The sequence below is a fragment of the Carcharhinus amblyrhynchos genome, chromosome 17 (genome assembly GCF_965287045.1).
Source record: "Carcharhinus amblyrhynchos chromosome 17, sCarAmb.v2.hapA, whole genome shotgun sequence".
In the NCBI taxonomy this organism is placed as follows: Eukaryota; Metazoa; Chordata; class Chondrichthyes; order Carcharhiniformes; family Carcharhinidae; genus Carcharhinus; species Carcharhinus amblyrhynchos.
In genome coordinates, this window is record NC_137340.1 from 54,075,473 (window position 1) to 54,100,450 (window position 24,978).

At 43.7% G+C, this 24,978-nt stretch overlaps 1 protein-coding gene across 6 annotated transcripts in view; it reads right to left on the bottom strand.

Annotated features, from left to right (window-relative positions):
- Positions 1–19,706: 19,706 nt before the first annotated feature.
- The window catches only part of LOC145354535 (LIM domain-binding protein 1), a 122,403-nt gene continuing 117,131 nt past the window's right edge, over positions 19,707–24,978 (bottom strand). For all 6 annotated transcript variants that reach the window (XM_080205982.1, XM_080205980.1, XM_080205979.1 and 3 more), the window contains one exon: positions 19,707–23,611. In XM_080205982.1, coding sequence (XP_080062108.1) covers positions 23,381–23,611 — 231 coding nt within the window. In that variant the 3' untranslated portion in view covers positions 19,707–23,380. The remainder of the gene's footprint in view (positions 23,612–24,978) is intronic.

The following is a 24,978-nucleotide window of genomic DNA, read 5'->3' on the forward strand; positions in this document are numbered from 1 at the left end:
CCGTGTTGCTCATATTCCTTACACTGTCCGATTAATGTAATATTTTTGAAAAAAATCTAACTTTTACATACAACATGAGATAAGTAACATCACTAGACCAGTTTAAAGTTTTGATGTAATTGTATTTTAGCTCATTAAAGCGAAAATAAACATTCAATTAATCCATAATCTATCAGCTCAACGCAGAATTTAACAGGATTACTATTCCCCATTCCCCATTCAATATTTTCCTTTTAACATTACATTTGGTCACATTTGTAGAAAATGTGAGAATATTTAACTAAACCCCCACAGGCAGAAACTGCCTGGTTACAGGGCGCTATCCTGATCAAGCAAAGACTGATAGAATTCTTCCGCTTCTCTCAGGCTCATGTAGGTGTAAGGCGGTCGAAATCGCTGACTCCGTTCCATTTCGCAGACAGTGAGGTGTTCGTACTCCAGAGGTACCGGGAACTCGGGTTTTTCATCCGGCAGATAGAAAGCAAAATTCACAAAGTCCCACCGCCGACAGTCTGGGGAACAGTCAATGACTCTCCAGCTGCCATCACCATCCTGTGTGAGCACTCGCATTTCAGAACCTGTTGATTCTGGTCTCCATTCCCATTCGGTACCTTCCTGGGATATGACTTCAGAAGGCAGGAGAGGGCAGCTCTGGAATATGGTGACACCGGGAGGGTGGACAACCACAGTGTGCATGATTTCGATATCATATTTGAAAGTTCCCAACGCTCTGAGCTCAGGATCTTCCCCCTTACAAACTGATTTTTTATATTCACCGATTAGATTATTGAGTTTGTAGGTGAATTTGAAATTCCCATAATTGGATATTTCCAGGAAAGCGGGAGAGCTGAGGTACTGCTCCAGCAGGGAGTCCCGCAATCTGTCCATATCTTGGGCTGACACTCCTTTCTCTTCCATGGTTTGTCTGAGCTGTTCTGCCACTGCTTCTCTCCTTACCTTCAGCTCCTCCTGGTTTACTTGGACACTCCACCAGGAAAACTGGAGCTTGAGATCCTCCCCAATCTGTTTCTTCCTGGCTTTTTTCAAGCATTGGTCATTGAGAATACCTCGCACTCCTTTGCAATCGGTGACATGGATGAGATTGGTGATGGAGAATTTAGTCCGCTCGCACTCTTTAAGGGCATCGATGTTTATACCAAAGACAGCGGAATCTGGGGGAGTGAAGCCCCTGCCCCATTCCCTGTGGCTGACATGTTTCAGTGGGTAGAAATCTTCGGGTCCACGAAAGCCAGACTGAATTCGCTGCCATTTTGCGGCGGTGAACATGGTTTGCTATTTGGATAGAACAGAGTGGGATCGATGAAGTAGCTCACACACCAAGACAATGATGCAAATGGTATCAAATGATGGCAAATAGTATCAAACCCAACCCTTCTTCATTTCCACATGTTATCTGTTATATTAGTGATCATGTTCCAATTTGAAAGCTTACAGTAGTTTGCATAAAGTCTAAATATAGTGCTTATGCGATTTGGAGTAATCTGGGCTCCACTCTTCTAACACACCGACACTTCCCATTAAAATGAATTTTAACTGATGTTAAGTAACTAACTGGCTTTAATTCAAATTCCCTGCAATGTGGCAGTGCTGGTTATATCCACTTCACACCCCAGCCACAAGGACACACGTTTGGGAGGGGAGCTTCTCTGGTCGCCCTCAGCAGCGGGTTACAGCTGGATGGTGTTGCTGGTCCCTGCCGCAGCGTTTGCTTTAAGAATAATCATCCTGGCAGTTTGACATGTCAGCGAGGCCGCCCCTCTGCGGCTGAAAACGAAACAGAAAGTGGGAAAGCCTGTGTTGTTATTTCATCCTCAAATAATTTGAACATTTTGACATGCCGTCCCCGCCCTCCTCCAAACAGCAATTTTGAGCCATGAACCCACCTGTCCCCCAATACTTCCCGAGTGTAATCCCTCATCTTGGAAACTTATTCGCAGTTGGACGTAACCCGGGTACATCAGTTCACATCGCTGCAGACATTTCAAGTCTAGACGACCCTTGCTCAGAATGTTCTATATTCTTGGGTCGCGATGCCAGTGTCATGGAACAGGGTGAATCTAGTTCTGGAGCAGTCGTCAGCGCCATGTGTGTGGGATACGGATCCTGTGTTTATACCGTGTCCTTAAACAATTATTAATATGGTGTAGAGTTATTGAAATTGTTCACAAGCATTTTATCACAGTATAACAATACATTTCACGTGACAATGATAAATCAAATCGGTATTAGTGCTGTGCTATTCCTGGAGAAAAGGCAGAAGAACAACAAGTTACGCCGTTGTTTAAGAAGGGTGCCAGGTAAAAGGCAGGGAATTATAGGCCGGTTAGTTTAACGTCTGTGGTAGGTAAAATGTTAGAATCCGTCATTAAGGAGGAAATTGCGAGGCATCTTGAAGGGAATTGCTTGATAGAGCAGACGCAGCACGGTTTCATTAAAGGGAAGTCGTGTCTGACAAATTTACTGGAGTTCTATGAGGATGTGTCTAGGGCGGTGGATAGAGGAGAGCCGGTGGATGTGGTTTTTCTGGATTTTCAGAAGGCGTTTGACAAAGTACATCACAAGAGGTTATTGCAGAAAGTCAGGGGACGTGGAGTAGGGGGTAGGGTGTTAGCGTGGATAGAGGATTGGTTGTCAAATATGAGGCAGAGAGTGGGGGTCAACGGGTGCTATTCAGATTGGCGGATGGTGACTAGTGGAGTGCCCCAGGGGTCGGTGCTGGGGCCTCAGCTTTTTACCATTTATATAGATGATCTGGAGGAGGGAACCGAGTGTAGGGTGTCGAAATTTGCTGATGATTTGCTGATTTCCCATCCTTCCTCTTAACCAGAACATGTCTTTCCTGCACCCATTTCAGTTTTCCCTTGAAAGACTCCCACATGCCTAACGTGGACTTGCCCTCCAACAGCCTATCCCAGTCTGTATCCCTAAGCTCCTGCCTAATCCGGCGAAACTCCTTCTGCATACTATTTCAATCAAAGCTCTTAGATAATAAAACTAGCTAGGGAAGTAAATACTGAAAGGGATTTAAAATTATTTGAATACATCAGGGATCGAGAGTCAACACAATTAAAAACAGGTTCAGAACTACTATTGCAACATAAAGATAATCAGCATATAGAATGGAATTTAAGAATGCAGTCAGGTCAGATTTTCTGGAATTGTTTACGACTCAATTAGGAGCTGTGTAAATGAGTGCTAAAGATGGATTAATCAGGAAGGGTTGATTCCTCATCATCCCCCATCTCAGCTATTTACCATTTATATAGATGATCTGGAGGAGGGAACCGAGTGTAGGGTGTCGAAATTTGCTGATGACACCAAGACTGGGGGAAAGGCAAATTGTGCGGAGGGTGTGGAGAGTCTGCAGAAGGATCTAGATAGGCTGGGCGAATGGGCCAGGAAATGGCAAATGGAATTTAATGTTGGCAAGTGTGAGGTGGTCTACTTTGGTAGGAAGAATGGTAGGAAGGACTATTACTTACGTGGCGAAAAACTGCAGCAGGCGACGGTGCAGAGGGACCTCGGGGTCCTTGTGCATGAGTCGCAAAAACCCAGCTTGCAGGTGCAGCAGGTGGTCAGGAAGGCGAATGGGATGCTGGCCTTCATAGCGAGGGGGATTGAATATAAAAGTAGGGAGGTCTTGCTGCAGTTGTATAGGGCATTGGTGAGGCCGCAGCTGGAGTACTGTGTGCAGTTTTGGGCACCGCACCTGCGCAAAGATATTTTGGCCTTGGAGGGAGTGCAGAGGAGGTTTACTAGGCTGATACCGGAGTTGAGGGGGTTGAGCTATGAGGAAGGCAGAATAAACTAGGCTTGTACTCGTTAGAGTTTAGAAGAATGAGGGGAGATCTCATTGAGACATATAAGATGATGAATGGGATGGATAGGATAGAGGTGGAGAGACTCTTCCCGCTCAGAAAGGATAGTAGGACTAGGGGGCACAGCCTCAAGATAAAAGGGGGGCGGTTTAGAACGGAATTGAGGAGGAACTTCTTCACTCAAAGGGTGGTGAATCTCTGGAATTCTCTGCCCGTTGAAGTGGTGGAGGCTACCTCGCTAAATATTTTTAAGACGAGGGTTGATGGGTTTTTGATAAGAGAGGGGATTAAGGGTTATGGGGAGAGGGCGGGAAAGTGAAACTGAGCCACGACAGATCAGCCATGATCTTATTGAATGGCGGGGCAGGCTCGAGGGGCTAGATGGCCTACTCCTGCTCCTATTTCTTATGTTCTTCTGTTCTTAAACCTGACTAGCCCCACCCCTGCGAAAATCCTTCTGCATACTATTTCAATCAAAGCTCTTAGATAATAAAACTAGCTAGGGAAGTAAATACTGAAAGGGATTTAAAATTATTTGAATGCATCAGGGACCGAGAGTCAACACAATTAAAAATAGGTTCAGAACTACTATTGCAACATAAAGATAATCAGCATATAGAATGGAATTTAAGAATACAGTCAGGTCAGATTTTCTGGAATTGTTTACGACTCAATTAGAAGCTGTGCAGATGAGTGCTAAAGATGAATTAATCAGGAAGGGTTGATTCCTCATCATCCCCCATCTATAATATTTTACGATCTTGTGGTTAGAATGTCTCTATGCAATCTTTTGCGAATTTAAAAGGGAAACTGATGGATTTGATGCCAGTCTCCTGCTGGAATTTCATCACTTGCCCAGTGATTTTGGATAAGTTTTTTGGGGTGGATTGGAAGGTGCCTAGAGCTAGGGGTTCGGACAGGGAGGAATTCGTAAGATATGTATTGGAAGGGTCCTTGGAGCAGTATGTAGATAGCCCGACTAGAGAGGGGGCGATACTGGATTTAGTTCTGGGCAATGAGCCGGGTCAGGTGGTTGAGGTTGCAGTAGGTGAACATGTGGCTAACAGTGACCACAACTCTGTCTACTTTAGGATACTAATGGAAAAGGATTAGTGCTGTCCTAAGGGGAGGGTGCTAAATTGGGGGAAGGCTAGATACAGCCGGATCGTAAAATATTATAGATGGGGGATGATGAGGAATCAACCCTTCCTGATTAATCCATCTTTAGCACTCATTTACACAGCTTCTAATTGAGTCGTAAACAATTCCAGAAAATCTGACCTGACTGCATTCCTAAATTCCATTCTATATGCTGATTATCTTTATGTTGCAATAGTAGTTCTGAACCTGTTTTTAATTGTGTTGACTCTCGATCCCTGATGTATTCAAATAATTTTAAATCCCTTTCAGTATTTACTTCCCTAGCTAGTTTTATTATCTAAGAGCTTTGATTGAAATAGTATGCAGAAGGAGTTTCGCCGGATTAGGCAGGAGCTTAGGGATACAGACTGGGATAGGCTGTTGGAGGGCAAGTCCACGTTAGGCATGTGGGAGTCTTTCAAGGGAAAACTGAAATGGGTGCAGGAAAGACATGTTCCGGTTAAGAGGAAGGATGGGAAAGGTAGGATTAGAGAGCCGTGGATTACTAGAGATATTGAGGACTTGGTCAGGAAGAAACGAGAGGCGTATGTTAGGTCTAAGCAACTGGGAATGGAGAGAGTGGTGGAGGAATACAGAGAGAGTAGGAGGGATCTCAAAAGGGGAGTTAGGAGGGCAAAAAGGGGGCATGAAATGGCTTTGGTAGGTAGGATTAAGGAAAATCCAAAGGCATTTTACTCCTATGTCAGGAACAAAAGGGTGGCTAGGGGAAAAATCGGTCCTTTCAGGGACAGACGGGGGGAATTGTGCTTAGAGTCTGAGGGAATGGGGGAGGTCCTGAATGAATACTTTGCATCGGTATTCACGAAGGAGAGGGGCTTGATGTCTGGTACGGTCATCGAGGGAACTGTAGACCAATTGAAGGAACTATCAATTACGAGGGAAGAAGTGTTAGGGCTTTTAGGTAGCATTAAAACTGATAAATCTCCGGGGCCCGATGGCATTTATCCCAGGCTGCTTAGGGAGGCGAGAGATGAGATTGCTGGGCCTCTGACGCAAATCTTTGTCTCTTCTTTGGACACAGGTGAGATCCCAGAGGACTGGAGGATAGTGAACGTGGTACCGTTGTGTAAAAAGGGTGGGAGGGATAACCCGGGTAACTATAGGCTGGTGAGTTTGACATCAGTGGTAGGCAAGTTGATGGAGAGGATTCTTAGGGATAGGTTGTATGAGCACTTAGAGCGTGCGATCTGATTAAGGATACGCAGCATGGCTTTGTAAAGGGGAATTCTTGCCTTACGAATCTGATAGAATTTTTTGAGGAGGTGACAAAAACGGTTGACAAAGGACGAGCTGTTGATGTCGTCTATATGGATTTCAGTAAGGCGTTTGACAAAGTCCCTCATGGTAGGTTGGTTGAAAAGATTAAGGCTCATGGGATACAAGGCCAGGTATCTAGATGGGTGGAGAACTGGCTTGCTAAGAGGAGGCAGAGTAGTAGTGGAAGGGTCCTTTTCTAGCTGGAGGTCTGTCACCAGTGGTGTGCCGCAGGGCTCAGTACTGGGACCTCTTCTCTTTGTAGTATATGTAAATGACTTGGAAGAGGGAGTAAGTGGTGTGATCAGCAAATTTGCAGATGACACTAAAATGGCTGGATTGGTGGGCAGTGAGGAGTAGTGTCTGGCAATACAGCAGGATATTGATAGGCTGGTTGATTGGGCAGATATATGGCAAATGGAGTTTAATCTGGATAAATGTGAGGTGATGCATTTTGGCCGGAATAATGTAGGGGGGAGTTATATAATAAAGGATAAACCTATAAAGAGTATAGGAATGCAGCGGGACCTGGGGGTGCAAGTGCACAAGTCTTTGAAGGTGGCAGTACAAGTGGAGAAGGTTGTGCAGAAAGCTAATGGATTGTTAGCCTTTATAGGAAGAGGTATAGAGTATAAGAGCTGGAGTCTAATGTTGCAGTTCTACAGAACGCATTTGGAGTACTGCGCCCAGTTCTGGTTGCCTTACTACTGGAAGGACATGGAGACTCTGGAGAGAGTGCAGAGGAGGTTTAGCAGGATGTTGCCTGCTATAGAAGGACTGGGTTATGAGGAAGGATTGAGCAAACTGGGGCTGTTTTCCCTTGAAAGACGGCAACTGAGGGGGGATCTAATACAGGTATATAAGATTATGAAGGGTATAGATAGAGTAAACAGAGGTAAACTATTTCCTATGTTAGAGACGCACAGTACGAGGGGCCACAGGCTTAGGGTGAGGGGGTAGAGATATAACACGGATATTGGAGGGAGGTTTTTCACACAGAGGTTAGTGAGGGTATGGAATGCTCTGCCAAGCAAGGTGGTGGAGGCAGGCACTCTGGAGTTGTTTAAGAGTTACTTAGACAGGCACATGAGTGGGTTGGAGATGGAAGGATATAGGAGATTGTTTTAAATAAGGTTCATTAGCATTGGGACGTCCCTGGTAATGTAAAAAGATATGGTATGATACTAACGTTTTCTCTTTTAATTCACAGGTTTTAAGTCGGTCCGCCTTGTTGCCCAACGAGGGGCATACACGCGATGGGTCGTACTGGGGCTGCTCTTGGATGTTCGAGAATAGCCTAGTGCTTCATGTCGTTAGTGTGTGCTTAAACTGGACCAGATGCTGGGCAAGACGACAGCTCAGTGACTATCACTGTTTGCTGTACAGACACATGGATTTGGGCCGGTGTCTGTGGGAGTTTGCGCATTCTCCCCGTGCTTGCGTGGGTTTTCTCTGGGTGCTCCGGTTTCCTCCCACACCCCAAAGATGTGCTATTAGGCTGATTGGAGGTAATAAATTGTCCCTAAATTAGTTTTCCCTCAATGTGGAATGCCATAAACAATAGATAAGGGTCATGGGTGGAGGGGGGGTTGGTAATGTTAAAATGGCGGTGCGGGCTCGTTGGGCCGAAGGGCCTGTTTCCCGGGCTGTTTTTGTTCTTTGTTCTTTGATTGTTTTTCGCACTAGGCTGCAGCAGGGAATAACAAACCTTCCCTCACACATTCTCCCTGGTAACAGCTGACTATGTCCCATAGCTTTATTTTCATTGGTCAATCCCTGTGAATTTTCTCAGATGGTTTTCTGGGAAAAGCTGTGTCTTCCTTAGAACATAGAATATTCCAGAGCAGTACAGGCCCTTCGGCCCTCGATGCTGCACCGACCAGTGGAACCAATCTAATGACCCTCTAACCTAAACTTTTCCAATGTTATCCATATGCCTATCCACTGACCATTTGAACACCCTTAAAGTTGGCGAGTCCACAACTGCTGCAGGCAGGGCATTCCACACCCTTACTACCCTCTGAGTAAAGAACCTACCTCTGACATCCGTCCTATAATTACCACCCCTTAATGTAAAGCTGTGTCCCCTCGTGTTAGCTATCACCATCCGAGGAAAAAGGCTCTCACTGTCCACCCTATCTAACCCTCTGATCATCTTGTATGCCTCAATTAGGTCACCTCGTAACCTTCTCTCTAATGAAAACAACCTCAAGTCCCTCAGCCTTTCCTCATGACACCATACCAGGCAACATCCTGGTAAACCTCCTCTGCACCCTTTCCAATGCCTCCACATCTTTCTTATAATTGTTTTCCCATTAGAAATTAAAAGGATTTCACTGCTTTAAACTGTTCATTAATGTTCATTAAACTGTCGTTAAGAATTTTTTTAATGGGTTGAGTGCTTATCCAGAAACAAAGTCAGAGACAAACATATCTTTTTTGATCATGTGTAGCATTTTCTGGTAACAGGAACAGAGTCACAGCTCTCAGGATCCCTGAGTCATGCGATCCCTGAGAATGAAACAGAAAATGGAGGACCCCAAATCATCAGGTCGACTCGCGAGTGACCAGTGGCAATGAATCCAAGAAAGTATCCATCTGAAGTCCCAGAAACTGACACTGTAACTGATATTTATTACACACAGAGAAATGTGACAGCACAAACAAAGGCCATTGGGTCTACTCCAGTTCTCCAAAGGAACAATTTAGTGTCACACTCCTGTCTTCTCATTGTAACCCTGCACATTCTTCCTTTTCAGGGCCTGAATTTTCTGATCTCACATGCCCCACAATCGTTGCCAGCGAGAACAGAGAATTTCGTGCTCAGCCAGATCTCCATTCACAGCAGCGGGACTGGATAATCCCAGCCAGATATGGTCCAAGTGCAGGTCAGTGGGACTAGGCAAAAAATGGTTGGGCACAGACAAGAAAGGCCAAAGGGCCTGTTTCTGAGCTGTAATTTTCTGTGGTTCGAGGGAATTCTAACCCAGATAACAGTCTATTTCTCTTCCGGATGCTTTGAAACCTTCCTCCACCGTGCTCCCAAACAAGCAATTTCTGGCCTTAACCACTTGCTGTGTTTTTCCTCATCTCATCATTGCTTATTTTGCAAATTATTGTACATCTGCGCCCTCTCCTTGATTATTTCAAGACTAGGAATAGTTCCTTTCTACTCAAAGGACAAAGAAAGCACAGCACAGGAACAGGCCTTTCAACCCTCCAAACTTACACTGACCATGCTGCCCGACTGAACTAAAACCCCCTATCTTTCCAGGGACCATATCCCTCTGTTCCCACACTAGTCATGTATTTGGCATGACGTCCCTTAAAACTCATTATTGTATCTGCTCCCACTACCTCCCCTGGCAGCAAGTTTCAGGCACCTACCACCCGATGTGTGAAAAATTTGCCTCATACATCTCCTTTAAAGCTATGCCCCCGGTACTTGACTCTTCAATCCTGGGAAAAAGCTTCTGACTATCCACTCTGTCCATGCCTCTCATAATCTTGTAGACGTCTATTAGGTCGTCCCTCAACCTCCGTCGTTCTAATGAGAACAAACCAAGTTTCTCCAAACTCTCCTCTTGGCTCATGCCCTCCATACCAGGCAACATGCTGGTAAATCTTTTCTGTACCCTCTCCAAAGTCTCCACATCCTTCTGGTTGTGTGGCAACCAGAATTGAACACTATATTCCAAGTGCAGCTTAATTAAGATTCTATAAAATTGCAACATGACTTGCCAATTTTTAAATAGTGCCTCGGCCAATGAAGGCAAGCATACCACATACCTTCTTGACTACCTTCTCCACCTGCCTTGCCACTTCCAGTGACCTGTGTACCTGTACACCCAGATCCCTCTGCCTATCAATGCTCTTAAGGGTTCTGCCACTTTCTGTATATTTCTTACCTTATAGAAGATCTAAGAAATTAGACCTTCCAAAATGTGTTTCTTCACATTTGTCCAGATTAAACTTCATCTGCCATCTCTTTGCCCAAGTCTCCAACCGATCTACATCCTGCTGTAACCTCTGATGGTCCTCATCATTATCCGCAAATCCATCATTATCCGCAAATCCGAAAATTGTTCGCAAACCAGTTACATTTTCCTCCAAATCATTTGTGTATGTATATATTACAAACAACAAAGGTCCCAGCACTGATCCCTGTGGAATACCACTTGTCACAGCCCTCCATTCAGAAATGCACCCTTCCACTGCTATCCTCTGTCTTCTATGAGTGAGTTAGTTCTGTATCCACCTTTTGAGCTCACCTCTGATCCCCTGAGTGACTTCACCTTCTGCACCAGTCTGCCATGTGGGACCTTGTCAAAGGCCTTACTGAAGTCCATGGAGACAACATCCACCACCTTACCCTCATCAATCATCTTCATCACTTCCTCAAAAAACTCGATCAATTTGTTGAGACATAACCTCTCTGTCACAAAACCATGTTGCCTCTTGCTAATACATCCACTCATTTACGACACCTCCAGATTTTGAATACTCTATCAAAATTTCCTCTTGGCCTTCTTGTCTCCAAGGAAAAAGGTTCTAACTTACTTAATTTACCTCTATAACTGAAAATGCCTTGTCCCGGAACTATTTTTCTGAACCTTTTTGCACTGTCTCCAATGCCTTCATATCGTTCCTGAAGTGTGGTGACTAGAACTGAACATAATGTTCCAGCTGGAACATATACCCCTTGGTCTTGTACTTGATGCCTCTATTAATAAAATCTAATACACTGTATAAGAACATAAGAACATAAGAAATAGGAGCAGGAGTAGGCCATCTAGCCCTTCGAGCCTGCCCCGCCATTCAATAAGATCATGGCTTATCTGAAGTGGCTCAGTTCCACTTTCCCACTTTCTCTCCATAACCCTTAATCCCCTTGTCTGTCAAAAACCTATCTACCCACGTCTTAAATATATTTAGCGAGGTAGCCTCCACCACTTCAACGGGCAGAGAATTCCAGAGATTCATCTCCCTTTGAGTGAAGAAGTTTGTCCTCAACTCTAATCTAAACTGCACCCCCCTTATCTTGAGGTTGTGCCCTCTAGTCCTGCTGTCCTTTCTAAGCGGAAGAATCTCTCTACCTCTACCCTATCCATCCCCTTCATTATCTTATACGTCTCTATAAGATCCCCCCTCATCCTTCTAAACTCCAACGAGTACAGACCCCAGTCTATTCAGCCTCTCTTCATAGTCCAACCCCCACATCTCCGGTATCAGCCTAGTGAACTCCTCTGCACTCTCTCCAAAGCCAAAATATCCTTGCGCAAGTGCGGCGACCAAAACTGCACACAGTACTCCAGCTGCGGCCTCACCAGTGCCCTGTACAGTTGCAGCAAGACCACCCTACTTTTATATTCTATCCCCCTCGCTATAAAGACCAACATTCCTTTTCTACTAATTTCCACTAATTTATTTCCAGTGGGATTTTTAGAGGGATTCCCTGCTAGGGATGTCAAGGTCAAACCTACCATCCGATAGTTAGGGTGGTTAGAGGCCATTCCCCTAAGACAAAGAACAAAGAACAAAAACAGCCTGGGAAACAGGCCATTCGGCCCAACGAGCCCGCGCCGCCATTTTAACATTACCAGCCCCCCTCCACCCATGACCCTTATCTATTGTTTATGGCATTCCACATTGAGGGAAAACTAATTTAGGAACAATTTATTACCTCCAATCAGTCTAATAGCACATCTTTGGGGTGTGGGAGGAAACCGGAGCACCCAGAGAAAACCCACGCAAGCACGGGGAGAATGCGCAAACTCCCACAGACACCGGCCCAAATCCATGTGTCTGCACAGCAAACAGTGATAGTCACTGAGCTGTCGTCTTGCCCAGCATCTGGTCCAGTTTAAGCGCACACTAACGACATGAAGCACGAGGCTATTCCCGAACATCCAAGAGCAGCCCTTGTACGACCCATCGTGTGTATGCCCCTCGTTGGACAACAAGGCGGACAGACTTAAAACCTGTGAATTAAAAGAGAAAACATTAGTATCATTCCACATCCTTATACATTACCAGGGACGTCCCAATGCTAATGAACCTTATTTAAAACAATCTCCTATATCCTCCCATCTCCAACCCACTCATGTGCCTGTCTAAGTTACTCTTAAACAACTCCAGAGTGCCTGCCTCCACCACCTTACTTGGCAGAGCATTCCATACCCCCACTACCCTCTGTGTGAAAAACCTCCCTCTAATATCCGTGTTATATCTCTCCCCCCTCACCCTAAGACCGTGGCCCCTCGTACTGTGCATTTCAAACATAGGAAATAGCTTACCACTGTTTACTCTATCTATACCCTTCATAATCTTATATACCTCTATTAGATCCCCCCTCAGTCGCCGTCTTTCAAGGGAAAACAGCCCTGATTTGCTCAATCTTTCCTCATAACCCAGTCCTTCCATACCAGGCAACATCCTGGTAAACCTCCTCTGCACTCTCTCCAGAGTCTCCACGTCTTTCCGGTAGTAAGGCGACCAGAACTGGACACAGTACTCCAAATGCAGCCCAACCAACATTCTATACAACTGCAACATTAGACTCCAGCTCTTATATTCTATACCCCTTCCTATAAAGGCTTACATACCATAAGCTTTCTTCACAACCTTCTCCACTTGTACTGCCACCTTCAAAGATTTGTGCACCTGCACCCCCAGGTCCTGCTACGTTTCTGTACTCTTTATAGGTCTACCTTTTATTATATAACTCCCCCCTACATTATTTCGAAAATGCATCACCTCACATTTATCCAGATTAAACTCCATTTGCCATATATCTGCCCAATATACCAGCCTATCTATATCCCGCTGTATTGCCAGACACTATTCCTCACTGCCCGCCAATCCAGCCATCTTCGTGTCATCTGCAAATTTGCTGATCGCACCACTTACTCCCTCTTCCAAGTCATTTATATATACTACAAAGAGAAGAGGTCCAAGTACTGAGCCCTGCGGCACACCACTAGTGACAGACCTCCAGCTAGAAAAGGACCCCTCCACTATTACTCTTTGTCTCCTCTTACCAAGCCAGTTCTCCACCCATCTAGATACCTGGCCTTGTATCCCATGAGCCTTAATCTTTTCAACCAACCTACCATGAGGGACTTTGTCAAACGCCTTACTGAAATCCATATAGACGACATCAACGGCTCGACCTTCGTCGACCGTTTTTGTCACCTCCTCAAAAAATTCTACCAGATTCATAAGGCAAGACTTCCCCTTTACAAAGCCATGCTGCGTATCCCTAATCAGATCGCAACGCTTTAAGTGCTCATACATCCTATTGCTAAGAATCCTCTCCATCAACTTGCCTACCACTGATGTCAAACTCACCGGCCTATAGTTACCAGGGTTATCCCTCCTACCGTTTTTAAACAATGGTACCACGTTCGCTATCCTCCAGTCCTCTGGGACCTCACCTCTGTCCAAAGAAGAGACAAAGATTTGCGTCAGAGGCCCAGCAATCTCATCTCTCGCCTCCCTAAGCAGCCTAGGATAAATGCCATCAGGCCCCGGAGATTTATCAGTTTTAATGCTACCTAAAAGCCCTAACACTTCTTCCCTCGTAATGGATAGTTCCTTCAACTGGTCTACAGCTCCCTTGATGACCGTACCAGACATCAAGCCCCTCTCCTTCGTGAATACCGGCGCAAAGTATTCATTCAGGACCTCCCCCATTCCCTTGGACTCTAAGCACAATTCCCCTCCTCTGTCCCTGAGGGGAGATCTCATTGAGACGTATAAGATGATGAATGGGATGGATAGGATAGAGGTGGAGAGGCTCTTCCCGCTCAGAAAGGACTGTAGGACTAGAGGGCACAGCCTCAAGATAAAGGGGGGGTGGTTTAGATTAGGGTTGAGGAGGAACTTCTTCACTCAAAGGGTGGTGAATCTCTGGAATTCTCTGCCCGTTGAAGTGGTGGAGGCTGCCTCGCTAAATATATTTAAGACGCGGGTTGATAGGTTTTTGATAGGCAAGGGGATTAAGGGTTATGGGGAGAGGGCGGGAATGTGGAACTGAGATACAGTAAAAAGTCTGACAACACCAGGTTTTAGTCCAACCGATTTATTTGATAGTAAACTCACAAGCTTTCGAGGCAAAATGTCGCACTATCTGTAACCCCCTTGACTTGCCTGGGTTTGCAAAACCTCACTCACTGTGCTGTCTGGAGACAATACACATCTCTTTAACCTGTGATCAGTGCTTCTTCCACACACATTGTTGGCCACTTTAGGACTTGAACAGCAGGTTAGGTGTAAAGATTCGCATTCTAATCAGTAATCTGTAAACTGTCTGTGCTTTATATGCTCTGTCTGAGGCCAGAACTCTCCATTCACCTGACGAATAGGGAAACCTCGAAAGCTAGTGAGTTTACTATCAAATAAATTGGTTGGACTAAAACCTGGTGTTGTCAGACTTTTTACTGTGTTTACCCCAGTCCAACGCCGGCACATCCACATCAGAACTGAGACACGACAGATCAGCCATGATCTTATTGAATGGCGGGGCAGGCTCGAAGGGCTAGATGGCCTACTCCTCTCCTATTTCTTATGTTCTTATATTCTTATGATTTTTCCCCTAGCCACCCTTTTGTTCCTGACATTGGAGTAAAACGCCTTTGGATTTTCCTTAATCCTACCTGCCAAAGACATTTCGTGCCCCCTTTTTGCCCTCCTAACTCCCCTTTTGAGATCCCTCCTACTCTCTCTGTATTCCTCCACCACTCTCTCCGTTCCCAGTTGCTTAGACCTAACATACGCCTCTCGTTTCTTCCTGACCAAGTCCTCAATATCTCTAGTAATCCACGGCTCTCTAATCCTACCTTTCCCATCCTTCCTCTTAACCGGCACGTCTTTCCTGCACCCATTTCAGTTTTCCCTTGAAAGACTCCCACATGCCTAACGTAGACTTGCCCTCCAACAGCCTATCCCAGTCTGTATCCCTAAGCTCCTGCCTAATCGGCTGTATCTAGCGTTCCCCCAATTTAGCACCCTCCCCTTAGGACAGCACTCACCTTTTTCCATTTGTATCCTAAAGTAGACAGAGTCGTGGTCACTATTAGCCACATGTTCACCTACTGCAACCTCAACCACCTGACCCGGCTCATTGCCCAGAACTAAATCCAGTATAGCCCCCTCTCTCATCGGGCTATCTACATACTGCTCCAAGGACCTTTCCAAAATACATCTTACGAATCCCTCCCCGTCCGAACCCCCAGTTCTAGGCACCTTCCAAACATGCCCTTTGGTTCAAATTATCATCTTACTAAGTCTGGACCTTGGAGGAGTTTGCCAAAAAACAGATTGTCAGAAAGCAAAAGTAGTTATAAGTAATCTACATTGGGATTGTTGAATATTAGAAATAAGGTATAGATTTAAGTGAGTTTAAGTTAGTGCTTCCGTATAAGAAAGTGTTAATACTTTAGCTAGATTCATGTTGAACACAGGTGTTGGCCTCTTTTAAGGTCAAACCATAGTGAAAATAAGTATTGTTTTGTCAAATCATGTTTTAGATTATAATAATTTTGGGTATTTATGGGAATAACATCAAATAAAATAATTTATGAAAATGTCAGTTGAATGAAATCTATTGGTATAAGAAATGCTTAAATTATCTTATAGAAACCTCTGATTTTCAACTTTTATACCCATCTCATTCAGTCCATATACCTGTCTGGTGAATATATCAGCTTCTAAAAACATTTTCATCATTTTTTTAAAATCTCATTTTTTACTTTCATCCCTTTCTTCTCCAGATGTAGGACAGGTAGCCAACTTGTTGTTGTAGGGCAAAATTAGCTTTCCAACTGCCTACAGACTTTGTTCCCTTCCAGTGGCCAGCCAAAGAACATCGGAATTTAAAATTGACCTTTAATACAAACTATAGCTAGGGCTCCAGTACACCAGTTGGTAGCGCAATCCAGAGCACATCATCACACAGACAGATGTACTTCTAGATTTGATTATAAGTAATTAGCATATACCAGTTAGAGATGCACATTTGCATACAAGTTATCTATCTACTCACAACTAACAATTGGGACGACATAATATATAACATAGGGGTATAGTTGTCCAATTACAACTTGTGCACATCTACCTAATTATATCACCAAGCACATATTTTGTTCCATTTCAGACATGACTGTGATAGCTTTATTTCTACCCAGTGCTATATCAATGCCTCATGTCACCCCGTCCCTTTGTCTCTTGTTAGAAGAGATACTAATAAGCTGCAGCTATACATAATTCAGTGGAGGCCTGGTGTGTTTGCTGCACTGAAGCCTTCCTTGTAATTTTTAGGAGTTTTAAGGCCTTCGACTCCGACCTAGATCCACTTTAACCAAGACTTGTGGTTTTCTGTGTTTCCTTGTGACTGAATTTAGTAGTTTGTAACTTGTGGTTTTCAAACTTGCATGACTATTAACCTATCTAAGGGCATAAATATGTTCAAATATGCCAACTCCAGCATGATGCCCCACATCTTCTCGTGACCTCCACCCAATCAACATTCCACAGGGAACACACCCTGATCCACTCCATCATACCCAACTCCTCATCCCCTCCCCACAGCACCTTCCCTTGCAGTCGCCTGCTTGTTCACCTCCTCCCTCCTCACCATTCAAGTTACCAAGGTGAAACAGCGCTTCACCTGCATCTCCCTTCAATTTGGTCTATTGTATTCGCCACTTCCAATGCAGCCTCCTCTACATTGAGGAGACAAAATGTTGACTGGGTGATTGCTTTGCAGAACACCTTCCCTCAGTTCACAAATATAACCTTATTGCTTTCCATTTTAACTCTGTGTCTTGCTCCCATGTCCACATGCCCATCCTTGGTCTTCTACAATACTCCAGTGAAGTTCAACGCAAACTGTAGGAAAAATATTTTATTTTCCGATTAGGCACACTACAGTCCTCAGGACTCAATGTTGAGTTCAGCAGCTTTAGACTTTGACCTTCCTCCTCCATCTTAAACATTTTTCTTAATACCCCATGTATCTATTGTCTCAATGAAATCCCTCTTCCACACAAACAAACTAAGCCATCTGTCTCTTGTTCTTAAAGTTGCTCCATCTTGTTGCAATCTCTCCCAGGTACCAACACGTTTCTCCCTCTCTCATTTTGATGAAGCATCAGACTTGACACATTAACTCAGTTTTCTGTCACTACAGTTGCTGTAAGAAGTCTGACAACACCAGGTTTAAATCCAACCAATTTATTTGATCTAAACTCGCAAGCTTTTGGGGTTAGCCCCTTCGTCAGGTGAATGAAGAGTTCTAGCCTCAGACAGAGCATATAACAGCACAGTTTACAGAATACTGATTAGAATGCGAATCTTTACAACTAACCTTTAGTTTATTTACTTTATCAAAACCCTTCTGATTTTGAACATCTTCTATTTACGTAACACATTTAACATAATGAAAATGTCTATTCAAATCTTAATTTTGAGGAGTGTCTTAAAGGAGGAAAGTGAAGTAATAAGAGAGAGATTTAGGGAAGGTACTTCAGAGTTTAGAGTCCAGGTAGCTGAAGCCACAATTACCAAAGATTAAAATAGGGAATGCTGAAGAAACTGGAATTAGTACAGGTATCTCAGAGGGTTGTAGGACTGGAAATTTACAGAGATAGGGAAGGGAACTGCTGCTCCCATCTGCATTACTTAAAGAGTAAGCTTCTGATCACCTGCCCCTAATACCTTGTGATGTGACTCTATCAAATTTGATAGTTGGCCCTGTGAAGCATCTTACTATAAGAACGTAAGAACTAGGAGCAGGAGTAAGCCATCTGGCCCCTTGAGCCTGCTCCATCATTTAGTAAGATCATGGCTGATATTTTTGTGGACTCAGCTCCACTTCTCCGCCCGCTCACCATAACCCTTAATTCCATTACTGTTCAAAAATGTATCTATCCTTGCCTTAAAAACATTCAATGAGGGATCCTCAACTGCTTCACTGGACAGGGAATTCCACAGATTCACAACCCTTTGTGGGAAAAAGTTCCTCCTCAACTCAGTCCCAAATCTGCTTTCCCTTATTTTGAGGCCATGCCCCCTAGTTCTAGTTTCACCCGCCAGTGGAAACAACTTCCCTGCTTCTGTCTTATCTATTCCCTTCACAATCTTATATGTTTCCCAGAGCTCTCTTCATTCTTTTGAATTCCAATGAGTATAGCCCCAGTCTACTCAGTGTCTTCTCATAAGCCAACCCTGTCAACTCCAGAATCAACCTAGTGAATCTATGTTACAAGATGCTATACAAATACAAGTTCTTACTGTTGCTGTCCCTCAATACAGCGTACCTGTAAACTTGGATATAAAACTCTCTAAGACTTCAACCGGAGAAAGTTATCTCAATTGCAATGGGATCTTGATCAATTTGGCCAGTGGGCTGATGAATGGCAGATGGAGTTTATTTTGACAATACAAGGTGATGCATTTTTGTAGATTGAACCAGGGCAGGACTTACTCAATTAATAGTAGGGTGTTGGGGAGAGTAACAGAACAAAGAGATCTAGGTTCATAGCTCCATGAAAGTGGAGTCCCAGGTGGACAGTGCGGTGAAGAAGACATTCAGCATGCTTGGTTTCATCGGTCAGAACATTGAATACAGGAGTTGGGGCGCCTTGTTGAAGTTGTACAAGGCATTGGTATGGCCACATTTGGAATAGTGTGTGCAGTTTTGGTCATCCTGTTATAGAAAGCATATTATTTACCTAGAAAAAGAGTGCAGAAAAGATTTACTAGGATGCTACCCCGACTTGATGGATTGAGTTAGAGAGGCTGGATAGACTGGGACTTTTTCCTTTGGAGTGTAGGAGGCTGAGGGGTGATCTTATAGAGGTCTATAAAATAATGAGGGGCACAGGTCAGCTAAATAGTTAATATCTTTTCCCAAAGGTAGGGGAGTCTAAAACTAGAAGGCATAGATTTAAGGTGAGAGGGGAGAGATACAAAAGGGTGCTGAGAGACAGTTTTTTCACACAGGGTGGTGAGTTTCTGGAATAAGCTGCCAGAGGTAGTAGCAGACGCAGGTACAATTTTATCTTTTAAAAAGCATTTAGACAGTTACATGGGTAAGATGGGTATAGAGGGATATGGGGCAAAAGCGGGCAATTGGGATTAGCTTCGGGGTTTTAAAAAAGGGTGGCATGGACAAGTTGGGCTGAAGAGCCTGTTTCCGTGCTGTAAACCTCTATGACTCTATTTAAGTCATTTATAGGTATAGTGAAAACTTGAAGCCCCAAAAATAGATTCATGATGATTGTCACTTGCTGTATCTTGCCAATGAGATAATATTCCCCTTTATCCCTACTCTGTCTCCTACCTCACAACCAATTTCCAACCCAAGTCATGAGGCTGCACCTAGTTCTGTGCAATTTCATATTTTCCTAATCACTTTAATAACAAAAAGAGAATCTAGAGGCATTTGTTGCAAGTTTTACAATACGTTTAATGACAGCAATACAGATTGTTAAGTACTAGCGTTTAATATACAAGCAGAGATACACGGAACAAGGAAAGGCTTCAAAACAAAGAAAATAAAACACATTTCCCCATACGAGTTAACATTAAAAAACATTACAAACAATTCTGAGGGGAAATTGTTCAGCATTCCGTCTTTTTAATTATTTTTTTTCCAGATTTCTTTTGCTGTATAAAACAAGACAATATGCATCTTATAATCTTACTGTCTCTCTACAGATTTACAGCCAAGTAGAAAATCATGTCAAGCAGCCAAGAAGTCTCTGTCTTCTTCTCGCTCTCTTGTCCAAAGAGGTACCAGGGTTAGACATGGCAGGTAATGTTCACTCAGTCCAAATTTCCAACTTCAAAAAAACCTTTTAAAATGTTACTAGTAAAGATATTTAAGAAGTTGTATCCCTTTCGCAGGAGTGGTGGTAAGTGGGGTGCTGGGCAAGCCTGAGTGACAGTAGCATGATCAGAGTTTGTGAAAGCACACTGTGACAGTTTACATCAGTAAATGGCTCAGTTAGCACCCCCCCATCCTCACCAAAATCACTAACACAATCTAACTGTACAGGATTGACATATTTATTGATTTTGAACATAGCCTCAGCAGGCATTAGTTCAATGCACTTTTTAAAGTGTTGGCCGCAATCTTCAAATTTTGAATCAATGGGCTAATTATTTCACCAATTGTCAATCCCAGTCACTCTGACACACCCTTGCCAGAGACAAATATGGGGCAGATCAATAGGCCACAGGTACCCTGAAAATAACCCAAGCTGATTCAAAGGATGTTGGGTTCCCAGTGCCCTAAGATGAGTTAACTCACACAGAGCAGGCAGGCCAGAGCTCAGAACCACTGTCAGATACAACAATTGAGCGTAGCCATTCTCTCCCCTAACATCATACAGGTGGGAGTGATAATGCTGGGTTTCTGACCTGGTTTCTCTGGCACAAAATCTAACCACTGGAGAGGCGCGCCCACCCACCACCTTCCCTCGCTGCCGCTTCTGTCACATGACTCCCTACACCCCAGTCCCATCCATAAGATCAGCCCCACTGTGCAATTGTAAACTCTGTTAACAAGCTTCATCTTCATGGTGCCACCTATCGAATCACACAAGATTATTAGCACTATCGTGACAACTGAATCTACAGTGCGAGGGTTTAGAACTGGTTCTAAACTGTTCCACTTGGAATGTGTTTTAACCGGTACATGGAAACAAAAGGCACTGGAGACACATTGTGGGTCTGTCAGTGCCTGAAGGGGAAAGATATGTTACTGTTCTGGTTGTGGACTATCCAACCACACCAAAACTGGATTCTGGACATCCAAATTTTCACTTGTACTTTCTGCTAAATCTGCTATTGGCTTCCTACATCTCCTGTTTTCACTTCTGACTTTCATATATTATCTTTTTGAATGTTAAATGAAAAAAAGAGACATGTTGTCAAATTTATGTCTTTCACTATTCAGGACAAACACATGAATGCCAAATTTCAAGCAATCAAAACAATTTCTATTGCTCCTGTAACAGAAATGACTTTGGTTGTTTAAATTTGATATTCTTGTGTTTGTCCCGATGAATATAGTATGAAAGGCATTGGCAAGATCTCACTTTTTAGCAATATTCAAATTCTCTACTAACAAGTGGCTATTAACTATTTCTTTCTTTTGTATTATATTTGGAAATCCAAATAGGTAGAGATTCATTTTGTTCATTATCGACCTGCACACACTATAATGTTTGGGACTTACTTTCTTACATTTCAATGGTGATTACACTTCAAAGTACTTATAGTAATTGGCTGTGAAACTCTTTGGGATGCTCTGAGGTCATGAAAGGCGCTATATAAATGCAAGTTTTTTTTAAAGTCCCTAGTATTCAAATGTAGACTGGAGTCATGGCTGAATGATTTCCCCAAGTATTGCACTATGGAGTAGTACATTGGGATTCCAGAGCACAACTCACAGGATCCAAAAATACCAGATTCAATGTGATGTCCCAATTGAGTCAACTCAAGAACTTGTTTGATCCTTGACTAGTTTTACAATGCATGTTCAAAACAGAACGCGTTTGTTGTGTTAGTTAAAGAGCAGATTTAGAAATATTTGTGCTCCAAAGCCTGGGGCATCCTGGATTAAAACAAATCTCAGCCAAGATACCTACCTCACAGATTATCACTTTCAAGTACTGCCAAAGACCAAAGACCAACAATCGAAAGAAAAATTGGTCATGCATTGAAACCTGAAATATCAGAAAGCAGAGAAGACCGGTCAACATCAGTCAGAACTTGGAGGATTCTCCAACACCTTATCCAGATGGTCAGTCTTCACATATGTGCCAAGACGGTGAGTGGTAGCAATGTATTAAACTGAGGGAGTATCACAGCCAAGACTGATCTTGTCTCACATATACTCTCCAGTATTAATGACTGAATACCAGCCATGACTTGGGTGTTTTTTGCACTCCAGCCTAAGGGTGCTGAGGCCAAGTGTAGCACCTGTGACATTGTCCTGAGCAAGATACTAAACTCAGCTTGGCCCAGGAATGACAACTGGGACCTGCCTGGTTTACATAACTCATCTATTTAACTGGGTAAACTTTCTGAAGCTCTGGAAAGTATCATCACTATTTCTATGAATATTAGCAAAAAAACTAAAAGGGTTTTTGAATAACATGCAATAAAATCAACAACATCCTTTGAAAGAATATGCAAGCCGTGGAGTCCATCGCTGCTGTAAAAATGCAGGAGTTTGGTGGATTCAGATGCACGTCACTGTAGACTTCTGTCTTGATAACTTCTAAGGAGGTTCTGTAAGAATGTGGTTTCTAGCAGTCTTTTTGAGGGAGAAGTAGAAAATCTGTATACCAAGGATCAACACCACCCCCTCCCCCATCCCCAGTCTTTGTCCCCATTCTCACTTGTCACTTACGGTCCCAGAAGCACCAGCTGCCCATCCATTTGTTCCATTCTTCATGTGCTCTAAGTACTGTGTGCAATTCAGCCAGGTGGAGCATAACAGTGTCCCGTCTTCACCCAACATCCATGCAAGGGTACTTTTTCTGTAATGTTTCACCAGACATTGATCACAAATGGGACCCTGGCTGAATCCAAGAACCTATCCCCTCCACCCCCATTCCCCTTATTGCCACCCCCGTTGGAATCAGTTAAAACAGCACAGTCCAGGAGACTGAGTTTTGTAACGTCCTGGTCAGTATGGCTCAGTACCGCACAGGTGGTGAATGTGCTGACTGCACCGGCTGCAGAACCTTTCACAATAGCAATTTATTTTCCTGCCCAGAGCCAGAGTGAGAGAACGCTCAACAGGAGTGGAGAGAAACTAGAATTGGGCTGGGTTTCAAATCTCCTCAGCAAGCTGTTTGTTTAACACTTTTTTTAAAAAGAGAGTTAAAAGGAAAATACTTTGTAGTAGCTAAAAAAAACAATAGAAGCGGGCATTACATCCAATAATTAGTGATAAGATTGGGAAGGAGAGACCAATGATGCTTGCGTTATTGGCTGCACAAGTTGGCTGCACAGTGACAAACCAGCCCCCAGTACCTCCACTTGTGTTTACTTTGACAGGTAGATTTATTTTGGGTTTTGGAACAACGTGGCCACTTTGTACATCTTTACTGTGAGGCCTGCGATGTTGGGTTCTCCGACTTGCTTTCTTGGCTCGATGGGGGCTTGCTGTTCCAGGGGCTGTTCGCCCCCAGCGCTGGAGAATTGTTGAAGCTGTCTTCATCGTCAATGCCATTGGTCGCATCGTATTGCGTGTTCTCCAAACGTGTGATGAGCCTCTCGTCCTCGTCGCCAAATTCGCCCCCCATCAGGGTGGGCTCACCCACCACCATCACGTCCTGTAACAGGGAGGTGACCTCAGCTCATTTAAAGAACAATTTGCGAGAGGATAGACAAACAAACCCATACAAACACTCTCATGCACAGAAACACCTGGACACAACAATAACTTGCATTTATATAGCGCCTCTAAGGTAGTAAAAGTATTCCAAGATGCTTGTCTGACGGATTAATCTCGAAAAAAAAATTGATACCAAGCCCCATAAGGCAGAATGAGGATAGGTGGCCTAACACCTGGTCAAAAGGGTAGATTTTAATGGGGAGAATCCTAAAGAGCAGGATAAAGAGGCAAAAAATTTTGGGAGGGAATTCCACATTGGGAATTCCAGACACTCTTTGAGATCTACTTTCGGAATAAAATTTTGGTCACCTGTCCAATTCTTTCTTGTGTGGCTCGTGTCAATTTTTGCCTTTGTACTCTTGTGATCTGTTCTTGGATGTGGATAAGCAGCAATTTAGGGAGGGAATTCCCTAAGCAGTTAAAGGGACATCGCCAGTGGTGTGGCAACAAAAATGAGGATACACAAGAGATCAGAACTGCAGGAACACAGAGACCTCAGAAGATTGTATGGTTGGGTTAGTGAGGCTCGAGGCCATGAAAGGAATTGAACACCAGAATGAGAATTTTAAATTCAAATCATACCAGTATAAACATTCAAAACACAGACATTCAAACTCAACCTAGACACACATCTACCTTGGACATACTCCTAGATACATTGACAACAGAGAAATATCTTGCCCATCATTTTTACATGAGTCCACAGTTGACCATGGGATTAGAGCCCATGTGTTAATTTGTTTGTTAGTGTTAGTAGATAGTAGTTCTATCTACCGTGAAGATTGATTTCTGAACCCCTTGTGACAAACCCACCTCTCATAGTCCCATGTATACACACACACACTTTGGCTCGGATTTTCCGGTCTCACTGTTATCTGACCCGTCATGGGGGATGTGATGGGCCAGCACTGATGTTTGACAGGACCAGAAGATCCAAGCTGCAGGCAGGGCTAAAAAATCCCAGTATTTGTTGAGAGAGAAGGTGGACAATCTATTCCAAAGTATCTGCCAGGACCATCCTATTATTAGCTTAAGATAGGAACAGGTCAGCAAGACATTCTTTCTCTCTCCTATGTAGACTTTCCAATTCACTCCAGAAAACCCAGATGGTCAGAAACTTATCCCCATCTGGGTAATTTTCGGATCTAAGGTCAATCACCAGAGTATTTTATATGCCAATTCTTCTATATATTATTTTCCCCTACCCTCCGCTTTTAATTCCTATTCATCTCCAGATCCTGAAGATCTGACTCTTGCTGGCTGTGGTTCTAGGGCTGCATGGCCCCAACATCATGCCATCAGGCG